This window comes from Anguilla anguilla, chromosome 14, assembly GCF_013347855.1.
Source record: "Anguilla anguilla isolate fAngAng1 chromosome 14, fAngAng1.pri, whole genome shotgun sequence".
Taxonomy (NCBI): Eukaryota; Metazoa; Chordata; class Actinopteri; order Anguilliformes; family Anguillidae; genus Anguilla; species Anguilla anguilla.
Window position 1 is genome coordinate 35,243,943 of NC_049214.1, and position 20,479 is coordinate 35,264,421.

General features: G+C 42.1%; 1 protein-coding gene across 5 annotated transcripts in view; it reads right to left on the reverse strand.

The window, feature by feature from the left end:
* Positions 1-20,479, reverse strand: part of si:dkey-247m21.3 (5-hydroxytryptamine receptor 4) — a 94,168-nt gene that overhangs the window by 45,646 nt on the left and 28,043 nt on the right. For all 5 annotated transcript variants that reach the window (XM_035391128.1, XM_035391124.1, XM_035391125.1 and 2 more), the window contains exons 2-5: positions 15,061-15,151; positions 14,525-14,671; positions 10,493-10,693; positions 3,078-3,231 (exon numbers count right to left, since the gene is read on the reverse strand). In XM_035391128.1, the coding sequence (XP_035247019.1) occupies positions 3,078-3,231; positions 10,493-10,693; positions 14,525-14,671; positions 15,061-15,089 (531 nt within the window). In that variant the 5' untranslated portion in view covers positions 15,090-15,151. The remainder of the gene's footprint in view (positions 1-3,077; positions 3,232-10,492; positions 10,694-14,524; positions 14,672-15,060; positions 15,152-20,479) is intronic.

The following is a 20,479-nucleotide window of genomic DNA, read 5'->3' on the forward strand; positions in this document are numbered from 1 at the left end:
ATAGAAAAGGGAATTCTCCACCCCTATTGACCAGTACCAGTACTGTGTCCTTTCAGTTAAGTTGCATGGGTCCCTTTTCACATTCCTGCACCTGATTGACATATTGTAGTACTCCAACTTCTGAACAATGTTCCTGGAAGACAAAGTTATCTACTCTGCCACCTGGGAGGAACACCTAGAACACATGTTCAAGATACTCATGACCCTTAGATGAGCAGGTTTCACTGCTAGCCCCAAAAAAATCCTACATCAGCAAGATTGAGGCAGAGTACCAGCTACTCCATTGCTTGGGGCCTACTCAAACCTCAAGGGGAAGACAGTTGCCACAGTCTGTGATTGGCCCCAGCCCACCACTACGAAGCAGGTATTTGTGTTCCTGGGTTTAGCCAAGTACTATCTTCATTTTATCCTTAACTTCCCCTCCACAGCTGCACCTCTGTCAAACCTCACCAGGAAGGGGCAGCTGGAATGGAGACAATGAGAGGAGGCCACATTCAAGCAACTAACGAGTCCCCTGTCCTTTATGCAGACATTCATCATGTACACTGATGCATCAGAGACACGGCTGGGAGCGGTTGCTTCCTAGGTGTTCGGTTCGGAGGAACATCCCATCATCTTCCTGAACCACAAGCTCCAGACCCGTGAGTCATGGTTTGCGGCAGTGGAGAGGGGCCCTGGGCCAGTAAGAATGCACTCTCCTTTCTCCAGTACTACCTGCTGAAACAGAGGTTCACCCTGGTGACGGACCATGCCCCTCTGCTGTGGAAGGCTCGGGAAAAGGACAACAGTGGCAGGTTAACTTGTTGGGTCTTCTTGTTTCAGGTGTTCACATTTCAGGTGCTGTACTGCCCAGCGCTCAATATGGCAACGCAGATGCACTATTCCAACACTCACTGTGGACCTTTTCCCCACTTGATGGAAAAGTGACTCTATGGGGGGGGGGGGGTGGCTTTGGTGCAAGGATCAGAATCCCCAGCCCTTCCAGCATATGGAAGTGCATACTCCTGCTGTCACTTTCCACCACTGAGGAATTCAGCACCCTGGACAGTGCTTGTGGGACCAGGAGCCAGTTCAGCACCCCTACTCGCCCACACTCAAGCCTGGACAGCTCCCCAAGGGCCAAATATTAAATCAGGCAGCCAATTATTTGGGAGACAGATGGGAAGCTGAAGCCCATTCATATAATTGGCTGCCTTCCTGCAAATGGTCCTCAGTTTCCTACACTGGCAGTTCTTTTTCTCCATAACTTTCTAACCTCTGAATTCTTTTCCAATACAGAGAGTGAAGCCAACTGACCCAATGGCCAAGACAGGACACTAGCAATGCTGCTACCCTTACCCTCACTTCCCTGCCTATGTTGCCCCAGCTTTTCCCCCTGTCTTTTGTTAATAAATGTAGTTTTTCCCCACTCTGACTCGAACTTATAACTCAAAAACAGATCTTAGTGTCAAGTGATCTCCAGATGTACAAATAAAGTAAAAGGCTGGTTTTGTACACATCTATTTTAAGTTGAACAAACAGCAATTCAATAGGATCAACTGAAAACTTGCCTATTACTTTACAGGGGATTCAATCTAATTTGGCACACAAATAATGCTACACAAATAATAATGACTAACGAAAGGACACAGTGAGCCACAGTCGAGACTGGTTGGATGACTAGCAAATAGACCTCTTCAATATTTCTTGGAATAACTAGCTCAATTAATAGAATTGGCCCATTTAAAAATATATATTTTTTTATTAAAGTAACATGCATATTGAAATCGTTTTTATTTTTCTGCTATAATTTAAGCAGGCTATGTCATTGTACACAGACAAATGTTAAGACAGTTTCAAGACAGAACAAATATTTAGCAAAGGCTCACCGTCATCTGTGTCGTCAAGCAATTCTAGCATTGCATGACTCAGCTTGTAGTGATTAATAATTTCTCTCTCGGTTCCACTCTCTTACAAATTTAACATATTTGGGGTATCGTTGTCTTGTAACTACAACAGTTTCCATGGCCATTGATAAGTTTAATCATTGCATGGCTTTTAAATAGACTGCACCAATTTACCGCCAAGTTTTGGCTCGTCTTAAAAACCCATGTTTACTGAGAGTGGTAATTTTCCAACATTGTGAATCAGACACCTGATTTGCATTAAAATGAGTCATTCTAGGGGCTGATGGGTGGCTCATCCGGTTAAGGCATTCTCCCCTGTGAATTCCTCCACAAGAATTGCAAGTAGTTGAACTGAATTGTTATAACATACAGTAGGGTTTTGCCTCCCTACCCACACCATGTGTGGGGTCTCAAACACAGTATAGACCGCCCCTATGTGTGGGTTTCTAAAACACAGTATAGGGCCCCCCTGTGTAAGGGGTTCTCAACCCCACCCCCCCATATGTGAGGTTCTCAAGCTCAGTCCCCAATCAGTTTGCAGGTTTGAGTAATTGCCATCTGCTTTGTCTTCGTAGTTCAGTTTCAGAGACCAGATGTTCACACTTTTGGAAATTAAGTTCACCTGTCAGTCCATAATTTAATAAGTTAAATGTAACTTCTTTCTAAAGGGGATCATTTGTCATATAGCACATTGCGGAAAATGAAATCATTAACTGATCTGACTGATTAAAAGTCCTGGAGTGTTAATATAGGAAATGCATTATTCATGCCGCACAGCAACTATTTCTGACACAATGTGACTTTAATCCTTAGAAGTGTCTAATCGTCAACAATTAACAGTTTGCAATCACGGTTGGAATGAAATCAGCTTGCACAGTGGGTCCCCAGTTTGAAAACTCCTGTAGTACATTACAGTGATTATCACGCTTTCACAGTTGTGGTCTAATGATGAAAGAACATACCCTTTACACTATTGGAAGAAATTCAAGCTTTTAAACCGGAGAAAGATGGCAATGGTCACAATTTGCATCTAATCTCTGCCATTTCCTTCCTTGTGTACAATGCATAGAGCATTTCACACAACAAAAACATACATGATATACTGAAATAAAACAGAATAAAGCTAATACACTTTCAAAAAAACTGTAATACAGCTAAAATAATTACAAAACTGTCAAGGGCTTTACTTACTAAGTCCTCGATGCCGATGGCATTCCAGCTTTGCATTATGGGAAGGAAAGAGATGAAAGATGGTATGACCCAGCATCCTCCCAGCATCAGAGCCACTCTTACAGGAGTCATCTTGTTCCTGTATACCAGGGGTTGGCAGCAGATCGCATAGTACCTGTACCAAACAACCACAACAGTGAAGAGTGAGTCTGGAGTGAAGAGTAAAGAGTGAGTCTGGAGTGAAGAGTAAAGAGTGAGTCTGGAGTGAAGAGTAAACAGTGAGTCTGGAGTGAACAGTAAAGAGTGAGTCCGGAGTGAAGAGTAAACAGTGAGTCTGGAGTGAAGAGTAAACAGTGAGTCTGGAGTGAACAGTAAAAAGTTGGTATGGAGTGAAGAGTAAAGACTGGGTCTGAAGTGAACAGTAAAGAGTGAGTCTAGAGTGAACAGTAAAGACTGGGTCTGAAGTGAACAGTAAAGAGTGAGTCTGGAGTGAAGAGTAAACAGTGAGTCTGGAGTGAACAGTAAAGACTGGGTCTGAAGTGAACAGTAAAGAGTGAGTCTGGAGTGAAGAGTAAACAGTGTGTCTGGAGTGAAGAGTAAAGAGTGAGTCTGGAGTGAAGAGAAAACAGTGAGTCTGGAGTGAAGAGTAAAGAGTGAGTCTGGAGTGAAGAGTAAAGAGTGAGTCTGGAGTGAAGAGTAAAGAGTGAGTCTGGAGTGAAGAGTAAAGAGTGGATCACGAGTGAACAGTAAAAAGTTGGTATGGAGTGAACAGTAAAGAGTGAGTCTGGAGTGAAGAGAAAACAGTGAGTCTAGAGTGAACAGTAAAGAGTGGATCACGAGTGAACAGTAAAAAGTTGGTATGGAGTGAACAGTAAAGACTGGGTCTGAAGTGAACAGTATACTAAAAGTGGAACAAATTGAAAAACTAAAACTAAACTAAAATTAACAGACACACATGAAAATGAACTAAAATCAAACTAAATTGGAAAGTGGGATTGAAAATGAAATAGAAATAAAAACTAAATTAAAAAATCATAATAACCACGATCAAGAATGAGCAGTAAGGCTGCACATCCCAGGCTGTTTATAACACCATCCTTCGCCAACGTCCCTTGCTCACGAGAGCATCACCCACCATGTTGAATTTGCCCTAATAATGTCCCAATAAGCGAGAACTACTGGCTTGTCGTCACCTCCAATGCCTCCATCATGTGTAGGTTCTGCCATCATATTTTTTAAAAACCTTTCTACTTTTGAAAAAATGTTAAACTTTAAACTGTATCATGGAAAGCTGTGTATGCAAAACTTAAAGCAGATTTATTTTACTTGAGCTGGAGACACAGGAGTGCAGGGTGTTCTTAGGAAACTACCTCACTTGTATTTCAGCAGTATTCAGATTTGAGTTCAGCTCAGGAGATGTTTAGATCATTGCATTTCAGCAATAAAATACAAAAAAGGACTCTTCCTCCTGAGCAAATATATACAACAGGGTGTGAATTGAAGGGCTGTTGAATTGTTTTTTCCTGTGTAAGGTGCTTAACACATATGTCAGATTGACCAAGAACCCAGATTTTCACATTACAAGTGTGAGTTTAATACAAAAAGGAATCTAGCCAACTTTTGCTCTTAAATGGGTCTGGCACTGAGGAAGACACCGTTCTGAGACAGAGAAGAGAAGCTATAACTTAAACGATACCAGAATGGTTGAGAATTTTTATTTTTAATAAACAGCACAGCAAATGAAAAAGCAAACCATTCTGCAAATCGAACAGGAGCTTAGGACAGACATAATCATGTTGCTGCAAATGTGCAAAAACACAAACACAAATCGGGACAAAGAGTCAGACAGCCTGTCTCTGAGCAGACTGCCACCCACCACTCCTTCTTTATAACACTGGAGGGGGGAGATCCATTTGGTCCGTAATGTCAGGGTCAGGTTTGAGGACATCCCCATTGGTTTGTAGTCAGTGGTGGCCAGTACCAGTGGTAATGAGTGTGTATGAAGTGTACAGTAAAGAGTGAGTTTGGAGTGTACAGTAATGAGTGTATTTAGAGTGTACAGTAAAGAGTGAGTTTGGAGTGTACAGTAATGAGTGTGTATGAAGTGTACAGTAAAGAGTGTGTTTGGAGTGTACAGTAATGAGTGAGTTTGGAGTGTACAGTAATGAGTTTGGAATGTACAGTAATGAGTGTGTTTGAAGTGTACAGTAATGAGTGAGTATGGAGTGTACAGTAAAGAGTGTGTTTGGAGTGTACAGTAATGAGTGTGTTTGGAGTGTACAGTAATGAGTGTGTTTGAAGTATACAGTAAAGAGTGTGTTTGGAGTGTACAGTAATGAGTGTGTTTGGAGTGTACAGTAATGAGTGAGTTTGGAGAGTACAGTAATGAGTGAGTTTTGAGTGTACAGTAATGAGTTAGGAGTGTACAGTAATGAGTGAGTTTGGAGTATACAGTAAAGAGTGTGTTTGGAGTGTATCGCAATGAGTGAGTTTTGAGTGTACAGTAACGAGTTTGGAGTGTACAGTAATGAGTAAGCTTGGAGTGTACAGTAATGAGGTAAGTTTGGAGTGTACAGTAATGAGTTTGGAATGTACAGTAATGAGTGAGTTTGGAGTGTACAGTAATGAGTGAGTTTGGAGTGTACAGTAATGAGTGTGTTTGGAGAGTACAGTAATGAGTGTGTTTGGAGAGTACAGTAAAGAGTGTGTTTGAAATGTACAGTAATGAGTGAGTTTGGAGTGTACAGTAAAGAGTGTGTTTGGAGCGTACAGTAATGAGTGAGTTTGGAGAGTATAGTAATGAGTGTGTTTGGAGTGTACAGAAAGAGTGAGTTTGGAGGGTACAATAATAAGGGTGTTTGGTATGTACAGTAATGAGTGTGTTTGGGGAGTACAGCAAAGAGTAAGTTTGGAGTGTATTGTTAATAATAAGACTAAAAAAATGTATCAGTAGTAATCATACCCATTGAGTATTCGAGTCCATGCTAGAAACAGTGCTGAATAGTCACTAGTAGGTCAATGATGAACCTAGGTGGGCTGAAGGGTTCTCATCATTGTGTATTAGTATAATCTTGTTCTATATGTGGGCTGAATAGCCTGTTCTCATCATTATGTATTATTATAATCTTGCTTTGTAGATGGGGTGAATGACCCGTTCTGGTCATTATGTGTTTTTACAGCATGTTCTTAAGTACTACATGGGCTGAAGGGCCTGTTCACCCCACTATGCATTCTTTATATATTAATGTTCTAGATAAGGCTGAATTGGCCCTTCTCTTTATTATGTATTCTCACATTCTTATGTTCCAGATTGACTGAATCGCCTGTTCTCTCTCTCATCATTATGTGTTGTTATGTTCTTATCTTCTGTATCTTCTGATTGCCCTATTGTTTAATAGTTATAATAGTTATAATCAAAGTCACACACAATAATTTGTTCCTAAAAGAATATTATGTTATTTTTCATTTATGTCACACAAAAACCACAAAAAGTAAATATTCAGATTACACCCCCCACCCCCCCTACACCTACTCCAAAAAGACAGTTGCAGCTCCACAGTCTTGGAGCCAGCACCATGGAAACAATAATTACATCAAATAAAATAGCATATGACAGAAAATGGCCCGCAATTACCTTTTGATAAGCCAGGCAGACGGCAACAAATGCCTGCTGTTTCAGTGTGGGTGTATCCACTCTCCCCTTCCAGGTTTTATGTGCCACAGTGCAGCCATCATACACCTCATTAGCAATGAATAGACACCTTACCATTATAGACTCAATAGAATTTGTCAACAATGTAAAGCTGACTTCCCTCATCGATGACTGCATATTTTCGAGGTCATAACGGACTAAAAAAGGGGTATGAGGGGGTCTAATTGATTTTTCAGTCAATTATTATTGATTATTCAGTCAGAATAAGACTGACAGGTGTGGCAGAATTAACAATATATACAACTGTGCCTTTCCTAGATGTTAAAGAAAGAAGATACAGCCTAGTTTAGTGCATTCTAACAGGAACACAGTACACACAGCCAAGGCCGCCCCTCACCATTGGGGGGGGGGCCCTAAACTAAATTTTATTTGGGCCCCTCCCCCCTTTTTGACTGTGGCTATCATCCCAAGGGCCCAAAGCATAGTGGAGTGGGGGGGGGGGGGTTGTTTAATTGGGAGAGAAACACACACACATGCCTTGCCAATATTGCCGTTGTCTCTTGGGCCTGATCCAATGACGGGGCCCCTGAAAGCTTTTCCACCCTCACCCCCCACCCCCCACCCCCTCCCCTCCCCCTTTCTGTGCGGGTCTGCATACAGCAAATATTCTTTTGTGATCACAGCTACCAGGCAAATATTTGACAATGCACAGACAGCCTCTGAATATCATCTGTTGAACAAGCCACTAATTTACCTATGAAGACTGGAATGGTTCACTTATATAAGGAATTCAGACTCAACAGATGCAGCTAGTTGAGTCTTTCTTTATGTACTACAGCACTACAGAATGCTTCTATCAAGCCATGGTCGTCCATCTTACTTTCCTCCCTTATAAAGAGCTTGGGAAAGACACTGTGTGGTTATCCAACTGACACAACGAGAAAAACCAAAATAATTCTTCGCTATTTTATTTATTTGAGTCAGATATTTCTGACTGTTTCTGTACTTTAACCTCCAACCAACCAGTGGTCACTTAATGGAAAAAGTGCAAATGTGGTCTGCTGCTTGGTCGAGCTGAATATTAAAAGGTTTAATCCATTTTCCCCACCAGTTTTTTTTTTTTTTAGTAATTACTAGTGAAAACCATCACTCCCTTTTCCACATTTATTTCCCCAATCTACCAAGCTAAATTCAAGCTCAAAATCACTGTAAAGTTTTTCACTGTGATTAGAATGCAACACAATTAAAATAGGACCTACTTTATATCACACTGTTATGCAGAATATGAAATGATCCAGTGGATGCTGGCACTGACCTAAAATGAACAGCAGGCTGCACACACCCTTGGATGTTTATCAGACTGTATAAAGCAATCAATGTGTGTCAGAAATCTTACCCACACAAAACGCCCCCTCCCACACACACACGAGTGAGTAGAAAACTTAGTCATTTTATCTATTTCTGTTTTTCCAGGTTTCTCAGTTCGATCTCTGTCCCACGAGTCATTTGAGTTACGGCAGAGAATGCCATAAGAAACGGATGCCTAAGTTGTGCTCGCTACAGAAGCATTTGTCTGCCTGAAGAGGTGGGGGTGTGCGCATTGAAACACACTTTGACTGCTCATTTGTGCGTCCTCTCAGATCCCCGGCGCTCCAGTGCATGCGAAACGCCTGGGGACAGTGATGAGTATGGTGCTAGAGTAACAGCACTGTTATTGAGCACGTTTTTCTCCATTTAACTTGGCAGAGTGAAATCTTTTTTTTTTTTCTTTTTCAGAAAGAACAATACCCTTCCAGATGGTCTGGCACAGATGTCAAAGCAATACGTATCCAATAACACATAAATGCCAATGAATGACAACAGCTTTCAAAGGAATGACAGTTGCACATAAAGAGAAAGATGATTTTAGCTCTATGTGACTGCAGTGGCTCCATTTTTCTCTATCGGTTTTTAAGTCTTTTGTTTTTTGATAAAGGTAGGTTATCTAGAGGAGAGATCTACCAGAGCACTAATACATGTATTAGCCTTAGCTGTACTACAGCACAGGTTATTCTGAGTTGCACTAGAGCACATGTGTGTTATTCTGACCAGCACGAGAACATATATGTATTAGTCTAAGCTTTACTACAGTGCACATGTTATTTTCAATTGTACTGGAGCATACATATGTTATTCTAGATTGTACTACAGCACGTGTGTCATTCTGAGTTGTTCTAGAACACAGATGTCTTAGTCTGATCTGTAGTTGAGCACACGTGTTATGGTGAGCTGAACTACAGTGGTATTTGTCCGAGTGCTACAACACAGTTGTATTAGCCTGAATTGTATTAAAGCAAATGTGTGTTCATCTGATTTGTACTAGTGCACATGTGTGTTATTCTGCGTTTACTAGAACATACGTGTGTTTTTCTGAGTTGTAATAGAGGATGTGTGTTAGGCTAATATGCACTAGAGCATCTGTTATTTTGAGTTGTGCTATTGTGCAACTTGAGTGCTTTCTAGAGTGACAGTTTGAATTTAAGGGGATGTTACAGAGACACTACTGAGCCTCCTGGGCCTTGTAATTTTGGAGAAAGGTAGAAACAACAGGAAATACAAAGGGAGTGGGGTTCCAACAGTTCTCCTCTCAAATGAATGAAAATGAAAACTTCTTGCATCAGAAAAATAGCTTTGCTTAAAATTGATGAAAAATAGCAGGAAATTTCCTGGATTCCAGCAGCTACCAATGCACCTGTCACTCAGAGGACCGGTGCGCATGCATCACTTCTGCAATGAAAAAAAACCCCAGAGTCGGGTTCTTCGAAGCACGGACCAAAAGCAGCTAAAAAATTGGAACCATTTACTTCACTGCATGAAAATCAGAAAGAACTACACAGTCTGGACCCAAGAAAATATGACAAACAGACAGTGGGACTAGCTAAAGCACAGTAAGTGCATATCACAAAACAAATAAAACACAGAAGAGGCGAAAGTAGGTGCACAATTTGTGGGGGCGGCATCTGGTGACTCAACAGTCGAAGCAGCACAAGCTGTACATTAGTCTGAGAACCCGCTTCCTCCAATAATGGAAATTGTTGATGAAAAAAGAAGACATCAAATTCAGCGTATGAAATTCATAAACTGACTCAGGCTGCAGTGAGAAACAATATACCGTGGCCTTCCTGTACATTTATCATGGGTCCCTGGATATGCACAACAGTTAAATGCATATCATTTTAATACAAAATTTAATTAGTTATATTCATACGAACCGGTAACAACCCTGAATAAGGAAAATATGGACTAGACAGAAATCTCTGGTCTAGCAGTTTCGCCTCTGTAGTAGTCACTGTACAGTCTCTGCTCTCCAGTACAGTCACTGTCCTGTTTGTATTCTTACCTGTCCAGTGTGTGTGAATGTGTTCTCTTACCTGTCTAGTGCTCGTACCTGTCCAGTTTGTATTCTTACCTGTCCAGCATGTGTGAATGTGTTCTCTTACCTGTCTTGTGCTCGTACCTGTCCAGTTTGTATTCCTACCTGTCCAGCATGTGTGAATGTGTTCTCTTACCTGTCTAGTGCTCATACCTGTCCAGTTTGTGTTCTGACCTGTCCAGCATGTGTGAATGTGTTCTCTTACCTGTCTAGTGCTCATACCTGTCCAGTTTGTGTTCTGACCTGTCCAGTGTGTGTGAATGTGTTCTCTTACCTGTCTAGTGCTCATATCTGTCCAGTTTGTGTTCTGACCTGTCCAGTGTGTGTGAGTGTGTTCTCTTACCTGTCTCGCGCTCGTACCTGTGTTCTTACCTGTCGAGAGCAATGCAGCACAGGTGCAGGATGGAGGCAGTTGTCAGCAGGACGTCCAGCGAGGTGCGGACCAGGCAGAAGGTCTCCCCGTAACTCCAGCGGCCAGTGGTCAGCTCAATAGCCGCGAACGGCATCACCACCAGCGCCACCAAGAGGTCGGCAAAAGCGAGCGACACAATGAAGTAGTTAGTCTTCTTTTTCCTGGGCAGAGTAGAGAGGGAAAGAAGATGAGGCTGACAGCTGAGAGAAAAGGGATAATAAATGTTGAAATTGGAGGGGGGGGGGGGGGAAGGAGGACTCACTGGATATGATCAGGACAAGGCGAGAAATGTACAAAAGCTGCAAACAAGTCCACGCTTCCAAAGGGCAGAAAATGCAGACCTCAATTAAGTCAAAGCCTCAGTGACTGAAGGTAGGACATGGATACGGCTCTCCGTGCACATCCCTGCTCAGCAGTGTGGAGGTAATGCTTTTAACAACAGTCCATTTTCTAATACCACCTTTTCCCTCAATCTGGAAAGCCAGATTACTAAACTCTGTATTTGTTGTGTTCGTTGGGCCTAATTTAAGGCTTTAAAGACTCAATCAAGTTTTGAGACCTTAAAAAAAAACATCAGTGGATCAACTGGAAGGGTGCCTAAACTTTTGTACATGCCACATTTATTATTTAATTTTTTCAACTGTTAAATTCAGCAAATATATAGCAATTGTGCATTAATATTTACAGAAATATGTAAGTCACGCTTAAGTTTGTACCCTGCAAAAGTTGTATTGTGTTACTTTTCACTAAGAAATTACACAAAACATATAATTTGACCAGGGTGCCCAAATTTTGCATTCCACTGTACATACAGCTTCTGGAAACATTACCGCACAAACAGGACTGGAGTCACTTGAAGTGTATTTCCTTTGTTACTTGGAGTGAATTTTTCTCAAAATCCCACATACAAATTGCTAAATACAATGTCAGAATTTCAGAAATAAAATACCCTTCCTTGCATACAGAAACTGTCCGACCCCCCCCCCCCCAAAAAAAAAAGCATACATCCATCCATCATCTAAACCTGCTTATCCTGAGCAGGGTTGCAGGGGGGGCTGGAGCCTATCCCAGTGTGCATTGGGCGAGAGGTAGGAATACACCCTCGACAGACCGCCAATCTATCGGAGGGCACTCACACCATTCATTCCCCATTCACTCACACACTCATTCTTATGGACAATTTAGAGTCTCCAGTTAGCCTACCTGCATGTCTTTGGACTGTGGGAGGAAACCAGAGTACCCGGAGGAAACCCCCACAGGGAGAATATGCAAACTCCACACAGAAAGGACCCCAGATTCAAACCCTTGCTGTGAGGCGAAAGTGTTAACCACTACACCACCATGCCGCCCAAAAAGCATACACCAAAATTGAAATAGTACTTTTAAATCCCCAGATCTCCAAGTTGTCTACCTTCACAAAGATTCTGAAGAGGATCTCTACTTGACACCTCAGTAAGGGCAATCTGGGCAAATAGCTTCCTCAGTCACATGACCTTTCTCTCTGCTGGATTAAACACGCTGTGAAGTGCTACCTTTCCTTTATAGGCCTGTAACCCAGTGTCCCGTAACATTGTTTAATTCAGAGAGGGCTGTTAGCATGCTGTAAATATTTATTCACTGGGAATTACTTCGTAGTGATCCGTTTCCATTAAGGGGTTAGGGTATAATTCCTGATACGTAGCAAGTTAGGATAACAAATCCCTTTGCCTTTCGCGATGTGGCACATATCATGTCTTATTGTCGCTTATTGTCTTATTACCATCAGTTTCAAAATGGGAAATTACATTTAGTTTCCGTGACTAATGCAAATTCTTCTCTTATCCTGTTAAAATAGACATTTTATATCTGAGACATTTGAAGTAATAGTACATAAACTAGCTGAGATAATTCAGAACTAATTGTTAATAAAACATTTTGAAACACCACTGCATGCGTATACATCTCACATAAAGCATGACAGGGCTTTTCTCAGTTAAACAAAGCATATCCATCTTCAGCTCAAATAAATATTAACTGGGAATTTTGCACCACACAATATGCATATTCTCAGAAACACAACCGGCTTCAATCAGTAATACTTTGATAAAAGAACTAGCAGTTGCACATTTGCTGACACTTCCAGGATTACATTAACACAGGTGTAACACTATGTCCAACAACATAACAAGGCCAAGGAATTTATGCAAAAGTTCATCAAATTGGGTGTGAGCACAATAAGAGCAGAAACTGGTTATAAGTACTGAGTGGAAATAGAATGTTAAAGAAAAAATTGCCAAGGCGAGTTCAATACAGCATCTCAACAATAAAACCTTTTTTCTTCTAAAGACATGCACTGTGAAATATCCCTGTAGATAAGTAAGTCTGCTTTTGTCTGGTGCTGTTGCAAAGGCCAATGAAACATCCCAACAAAACAAAACAAAAAAAAGTCCAGTTCTTTGGAACCAATTTTCAGCGAGGTCCCATTTTGTCCTGCCGGTAGACGCAAACATACGAAATAGTCCTTTATTCCCACGACAGGTCTGACCATGTTATTTGTAGACCCGTTTTCTTGCTGAGAAGGTCATTTGTTTCGCATGGGGATCTTTTCAAAGATGAATAAATTAACCACGTGGATCTGGAAAAGCAGAAAGGGCACCGCAGACGTGATAGAGAGGACTTCACAGAAGCATGCCCGGTTGCTCTCTGTGAAGGGCCACTTCACAAGAGATAAGCTGCATGCATTTCACCAGGAGCGAGAGGGGAACCAATGGTCACCATGGCAACCACGCACTCAAAGCAATTTAAATAAATTGCCGATAACATCGGGAAAACAAAGATGCGTATGATTGAACAGGTATACTTAAATATATGTCACAGTGCAGTAAAATTTGTGTCTTAAAGGAGGCACCCTCTCCTCAAGCCCCTGTCTCTGTGCTATGCTAATGTAGGCTATTTTTTCAAACACAATACTTCTTCAGACAGTTTATATTTGTACATTTTGGGCATACAGCAGATGCTGTTATCCAGAGGGACTAATCTTATCCTTTTCTCCAGTCTGTAACACCACATTATTAAACTCCAAATTTATTACGTTCATCTGGCGATATAGCTCAGGAGGTAAGACCGATTATCTGGCAGTCGGAGGGTTGCCGGTTCAAACCCCGCCCTGGGCATGTCGAAGTGTCCTTGAGCAAGACACCTAACCCCTAACCTCTAACTGCTCTGGCGAATGAGAGGCATCAATTGTAAAGCACTTTGGATAAAAGCGCTATATAAATGCAGTCCATTTACCATTTGCTTTAAAGAGCCAATCAAATTCTGAGACCTTAAAAAAAGCATTCATGGATCAACTGGAATTTTGCCCAAACTTTTGTATATGCCACATTTACTGTTTTATTTTTCAACTGTTAAATTCAGCAAATAGTAATATTGCATTAAAATTTGCCCTGTTTTTACCCTGCAGAAGCTTGCTTTCATATAAAGGCAAAGGGACAAGTTTGACCAATCAGCATCTAAGATCCGAGTATAAGCATTCAGCAGCAACTAAAGGAGTGCAAACAGGCTAACTGAAAAAGATCCCCTTTTTCTTCCACAGATTCAACTGAATAAAAGCACGGTGCTATTCTCAACAAGCGTCAGTCAGCATGATTCACAGTGCGACAGGGGGCGACATAGCTCAGGAGGTAAGACCGATTGTCTGGCAGTCGGAGGGTTGCCGGTTCAAACCCCGCCCTGGGCATGTCAAAGTGTCCTTGAGCAAGACACCTAACCCCTAACTGCTCTGGCGAATGAGAGGCATCAATTGTAAAGCGCTTTGGATAAAAGCGCTATATAAATGCAGTCCATTTACCATTTACCATGATTCCATACCCCAAGGCTAATTTCAGGATAAATTTCAACTCTCAATTATTTTGTACATGCCAGCCTCTTGAAGTGCCTTTCTCGGTGTCTCAGAGGGAGGACTTAAGGCATAGCACAGAAAGTGGTGAGCAGAAGAGAGGAAGTGGCCTTACCTTAGGTGCCGGTCTTTGCACAAAGCCACCATGACCAGGAGGTTCCCGAGAACAGTCATGATGATGAGTGTTGCCAGGAACACGCTCAGAATGATTCTCTCCGCGGGGTTCAGTACTTGCTCAGGGTTGACCTCTTCATTGATTGAACTGTAAATACATTGTGTTAACAGTACTCCCACTCAGTCTTAACAAAATGACAAGAAATTATCTATAATCAAACAGCCAATAAGTAAGATTAATGAGCAGTCTAGTCCTAAGGGGAAAAAAATCCACGTCTACATCAATAAAATTCAAACTGCAGAATGCTGCTAGTTTACTACAAGCCTATCAGTTATCACCACATACTGATTACAACATTAATCTGCATGAAAGCCAACACAATTTCAATTCATTATTAAAATGTTATGCAAATTAAATTAATATTGAAAGAAAAAATGGCAAGATCAGTCAAAAAAGAAAGAATCTGCCATTATCCAGTCTATATGACTTGAAGAGAGGGTTTTCAACGCTGGTTCGGTCATGGATCGCCTCCTTACTTTTCTGTTGGACCTGATTCTGTGTCCATCACTGGTCACCTGCATGGAGGTCGTCAGCTGGGATTCCTCCAAGCAAGACCCTGTGGCCCCTCTGTGAAGCAAGAGAGACCTGTTCATCAGAGCCAGTACAGCACCAGTCTCAGACCCCATACTCACCCACCACAAATCAGGCCGCGGAATAAACATATTTCTGCGTGAAATTAACTCTAATTACGTACAGTCACACCAAAAAGTTTTCCACAATAGATAGAAGACTAGATTCACAACAAATTTAACCAACTAAAAAAAAAAGCTCTCTCCAGTGTGTTCTTGAGAAGTATGTGAGATATGGACCCATTTATAACATGCAACAGTTTGAAAGCTGTAGTATGAGGGTGTTAGAAATAAGGTGCAAAATGACTACAACAGTGTTGTTACCAACAGCCTGGTCTGGTATCTGATAAGGCACTGTTCCAGGGTGTGGATGGGCCCCACAGTGTGGTGGTCTGGTATCTGATAAAGCACTGTTCCAGCGCATGGATGGGCCCCACAGTGTGGTGGTCTGGTATCTGATAAGGCACTGTTCCAGTGCACGGATGGGACCCACAGTGTGGTGGTCTGGTATCTGATAAGGCACTGTTCCAGTGCATGGATGGGCCCCACAGTGTGGTGGTCTGGTATCTGATAAGGCACTGTTCCAGTGCATGGATGGGCCCCACAGTCTGGTATCTGGTATCTGATAAGGCTCTGTTCCAGGGTGTGGATGAACCCTACAGTCTGGTATCTGATAAGGCTCTGTTCTAGCGTGTGGATGGGTCCCACAGTCTGGTATCTGACAGGGCACTGTTCCAGCATGTGGATGGGTCCCACAGTCTGGTATCTGACAGGGCACTGTTCCAGTACTGATGCTGGTGGGGTCATGAATAATTGGTCACAGTGCCACCCGGGCAGACAGATGGACCTCCTGATTTAGAATAGTCTCAACACAAAAACATTAGCTATATATTGCGGCACTGTTGCAGTCACACTGACACATTAACAACTGATTTACCAAGACCGGTTCTAATTATACAATCAAAGAATTGAAACGCCCTCATTTGCAATTTTGCAGTAGAAGATACCCATTTAAAAAATCCAAAACAGAATGGAATGCTTACATGTCCAGATTTCAAGGTGTCAAGAAACAGATAGAGAGCAACCAAGCACAAGTAACAAGGCAGTCACAAGAAAAAGAAAACTTAAAGTTACATAGCATAAAATAGAGGTAAGGACGAATGGTCAAGGAGGTACAACATCACAATGCCATATCATACCACAGGAATATCACACAAATGGATAATTTGGAGAGAGAGAGAAATTTGGAGTGACATGAACTTGAATTAATTACTCATACCAAAATGAAACTAAGAACCTGGCTCAGATGACTGCTGCCATGTTTGGGAGAGAGAACTCCTTTTAAAGATACCTTTTACAGAATGTGAGCTAGGTTATGTCAGTGTTCAGCAAATTACTGGCTGCTTTCAGGAGTTCTTGATATCCACACACAAAAGGAGAGGCACAAAGGCATCCTTTAGTAAATTAGAACACTTAATTTACCTAATTTACATATTATCTCTCCTTGTCAAATGCACAGAACAATGAAATGCCTACTTGTAGGCACCTACTTCACAGTGCAATAAATCAGGTAATATATGAAAAAGAAATAAGAATAGAGGCACAAAAAACAATACATTAAAAATATTACAAAATGCAATTAAATTGTTCAATAAAAAAAACAAAAGTGTGCACAAAGTAGAAATCCAACAGCATACAGTATACATATAATACATTATGACAGTATGAAAATGAGCAATGGTGGAGTATCCATACACAGTAAGATGTGTTAATTCAACGCTTAGATAGTACATATGGTCCCTATTAAACTCATATGTACTTTGCTAGAGTTAACACTGGACATTTTACTGTGTAGTTTTGTGAAGTGCTAAGAGGATTAATGTGCATTGATAAAAGGTCTGATAGCCTGTCCGCAGAAATAGTCTCTCAAGTCTGGAGATTCAGCATTTAATGCTCCAGTACTGCCAGCCAGACAGTAGGCGTGTATAGGTTGGGGTTAGGGTTAGACTGGTACAGGTGCAGCCCCACAGATGGACTGAGCTGTCTTCACCACCCGCTGAAGAGCCTCGCAGTCCTCAGGACAGAGCAGCTGCTGCTTGGTGCTCTCCACTGCACGTCTGAAGTAGTTGGAGAGAGTTCAGAGGGCATCCCAAATGTCCTCAGCCTCCTTTAGAAGGACAGACTCTATTGTGCCTTACAGGAGCGTGTGAGGTTCTTGGGGAAATGGACGGCAATACACTGGAAGCTGAGGACCCTCTCCACTGTGGCCCCTTCAGGGTTGATCGGCGGGTCTTCCTCTCAGCTTCCTGAAGTCAGCTACCAGCTTCTTAGTTTCGCTGATGTTGAAGAAGGAGACGTTGGTGTCTGTAATCCCACACGACCAGATCCCTTACCTCCTCTATATACTGTAGGCTGACTCATAGTTGTCAGAAATCTGGTAATCTTGCGTAATTCTTTTTGCCCTAGTAGTCCAATATTAACTGAGGCCCCCTCCACATTGGGCAGCAGTATTTGGTAATGGGGTTCCAGTTTTATGCACGTACTGCCTTTCTCCACCCTGTGTTAACTCGATCACCCAAGTTATACATACGGATGAAAAAAATGTAACTGTGTTTTAAAAGGAGGGATGTAATCCCTGCAGGTCACACCCTATTAGCGATTGTGACCCACTGCAACCTTGCACTGATTGCTTTTGCATCAAAAAGCAGTGGCAACCCTTCAGTAAGTCTGGCCCTCAAGGTCTGTGTGAGCTTAACCAGTAAGCTGCTGGGAGACAAGAAGCAGAGGCTTGACGTCGTCTGTTTCAGAGGAGCCTGAGTGACTGTCTGCTCTCCCCCAAGAAGCCTAGTGATAAGCTTGCTTTAAAAATCAATCGGTCTTTCCAAGATGGGTAAAATATGAAAAATTGCAGCAAATTTGTGGAAAATGTAATAAATGAATAAATCCCTGAAAACTCTGTGAAGTCAAACCCATTATAAATAAAGGAGGATAATAAATTTAATAAAACTAAGGCTTATAAAAACAAATGTTCACTGGAGTAAATGGGCATAATTGGGATAGGGGTACATCAAAATAATTCTGGCAATGACCACAGGTGGTTAACATAGAATATTGTTAATGATTACTGATAATTTCACAAACTTTTAAGCAATGTTTTATTATTTTTTCAAATTGAGGTTTTTACTATATGGAAGTGTTTCTTTCCTTGCTTGGGCAGTCACAGAAACAATATCTAACAGCACTAACCTATGACACTTATCAAGCATTTTGAATTGCATTTTTTATGAAACCACTGACAATGTGATAAAGTGAGTGCTAAAAATGAATTTGGGGAATTCAATCTTTCTTTATAATCTTTCAGACCGGCCTTGCATTTGTAAGGTGTTACTTTCAAACACTCACCAGGCAGCTCAAAGCTGCTCGAGGTATCAACCAGAGATAAAGAGGGGACGTGGGGGCGGGGGGCGGGGGGCGGGGGGGGGCGGGGGGGTGGTAGATAACACCGACTGGGCTTACTGTGTTCCTCAACTTAGGTGCTGCAGAAGTGCCGTCTGAGCCACGACAACCCAGACCTGGTCAAATATTTATGAAACTGCAGGAGTCGGCCTTTGGGTAGCTTTGCCTGTTTTGAGTGACAGCCATGTGCAGACAACCTCAATACAAATGCTAAAACTGCAAATTAACGCAGTTCCTCCGCCAGGAGGTAGAAATAATGAGAGAAATCAGCTGGCCAAGTTCATGGGGGAGAAGAAACACAGGGCAGGACATTGTGCTTTCTGACCGCTATCCCCCTCTGTTTTTCAGGCTATGTCTCTTTGTACAGTAGCCTCGGACACAAGAGGTTTCTTAATGGTGGTCCTGCCATAAACACCAGCTTTGTGAAACTCACAACATACAGTTTTTAGATAGGTATTGATTCAATTCTGCTGTCATTTTTGAGACTGTGGTTTTGGGGGTGCTAAGCAACTACTCTGTTAAGTCTCTATTTCTGTTGGTGAGCTTCAACTTGAGATCACTCTTCCTCTTTTGCTGGTACAGTCTGAGTTTGGCATATGCTGCCATTGTTTTCAACACAACATAATTTCCCTTGGCACAATGTAATACTTCGAATAATTTTGCTTATTTTTTAAAATAACTTAATAATTTTTCAGTCTTTCTGACCGATTCGCCTGCAGTTAGGTCAGTGACTACTTGGCCTCTTTAGAACTCTGTTAGTAGCTTCATGTTGCTTCAGAAACTTGCATATCAAAGTGCTGAATATCAAACCTCTTTTATAGCTGACACATGCTGCTAACAGGCATTCAACTTCATATGACTCACCTGCTTAGCTGCCTTTGTAATTGTGATTTAGTTCAAAGTTGAAGTCCTTTTTCATGTGTATGTTTCTGTTATTTTGTCCAACCCCAGTATATTTATGCACGCCGCTTGCCTTTTTTAACAGCCCTAAACGGGCACAGTTCAGTTGATACTGCTGTGAACTTTTGACCTCATATCTGAAAAGCTCCACTGCAATTAAAAAAAAAAGATATTAGTCACTTCTCAATAGAATAGATGCCGAAGTTGAAGTGTGAAATCCCCCCCCCCCCCCCCCCCGACACCAGCTACCACTGCACAGGACAGCACAGGGTTAAGCAGCTCTTTCCCCATGTTGTGAGTGGTAAGTTCTCGTCGGCTAAATGGGGCCTTTTTAAAGCCCAGAAGGCAGATGCTGTGTCTGTGGGGGACTGTGCTGTGCTCCAGGCAGGTACAGACACAGGGCTGAGAGTGCTGCTGTTAGCCCAGCTGTGGGAGTTTTCACTCCGGTGGAGATCACCCTCCCGACGCAGACGCTTCTGAGGGGAATCTGTAGGCTCGCTGTCAGATTTCGGACGGAAATGTCCTGACCCGGCAATGCACAGCGCACTGACTCTGCACAGGTCCGCTGACTCCGTTCCTATGATTTGAGACGTTCCCCTCCGTATTTGTTCATACAGAGATGCTAAATATGACCTGCTGAGCTGCTGAGACACATTAAAATGGACGCGATGGAACAAAGGAAACAGAATCTTCTGTGGGCCAAACCGCACACGGTGTGGGGTAATACACAAACATGGGAACCTAAGTTGGTTTTTAGCTGCACGGAAGGTAGGTACAATCATGGGTCATGTCACCTAAATGTTAAAAGATGTGGTGATTATGAAGGTATTGTAGTTTGCCACTCCAGACAGGTGCAAACCAGATTCCAAACTGCATGTCCCTGTGAATTTACACCTGCATTTGCCAACACAGTAAAAATCAGTCTAATGATATTCTGCCAAACCCGGGAGGTAAACCAGAGACACAGCCA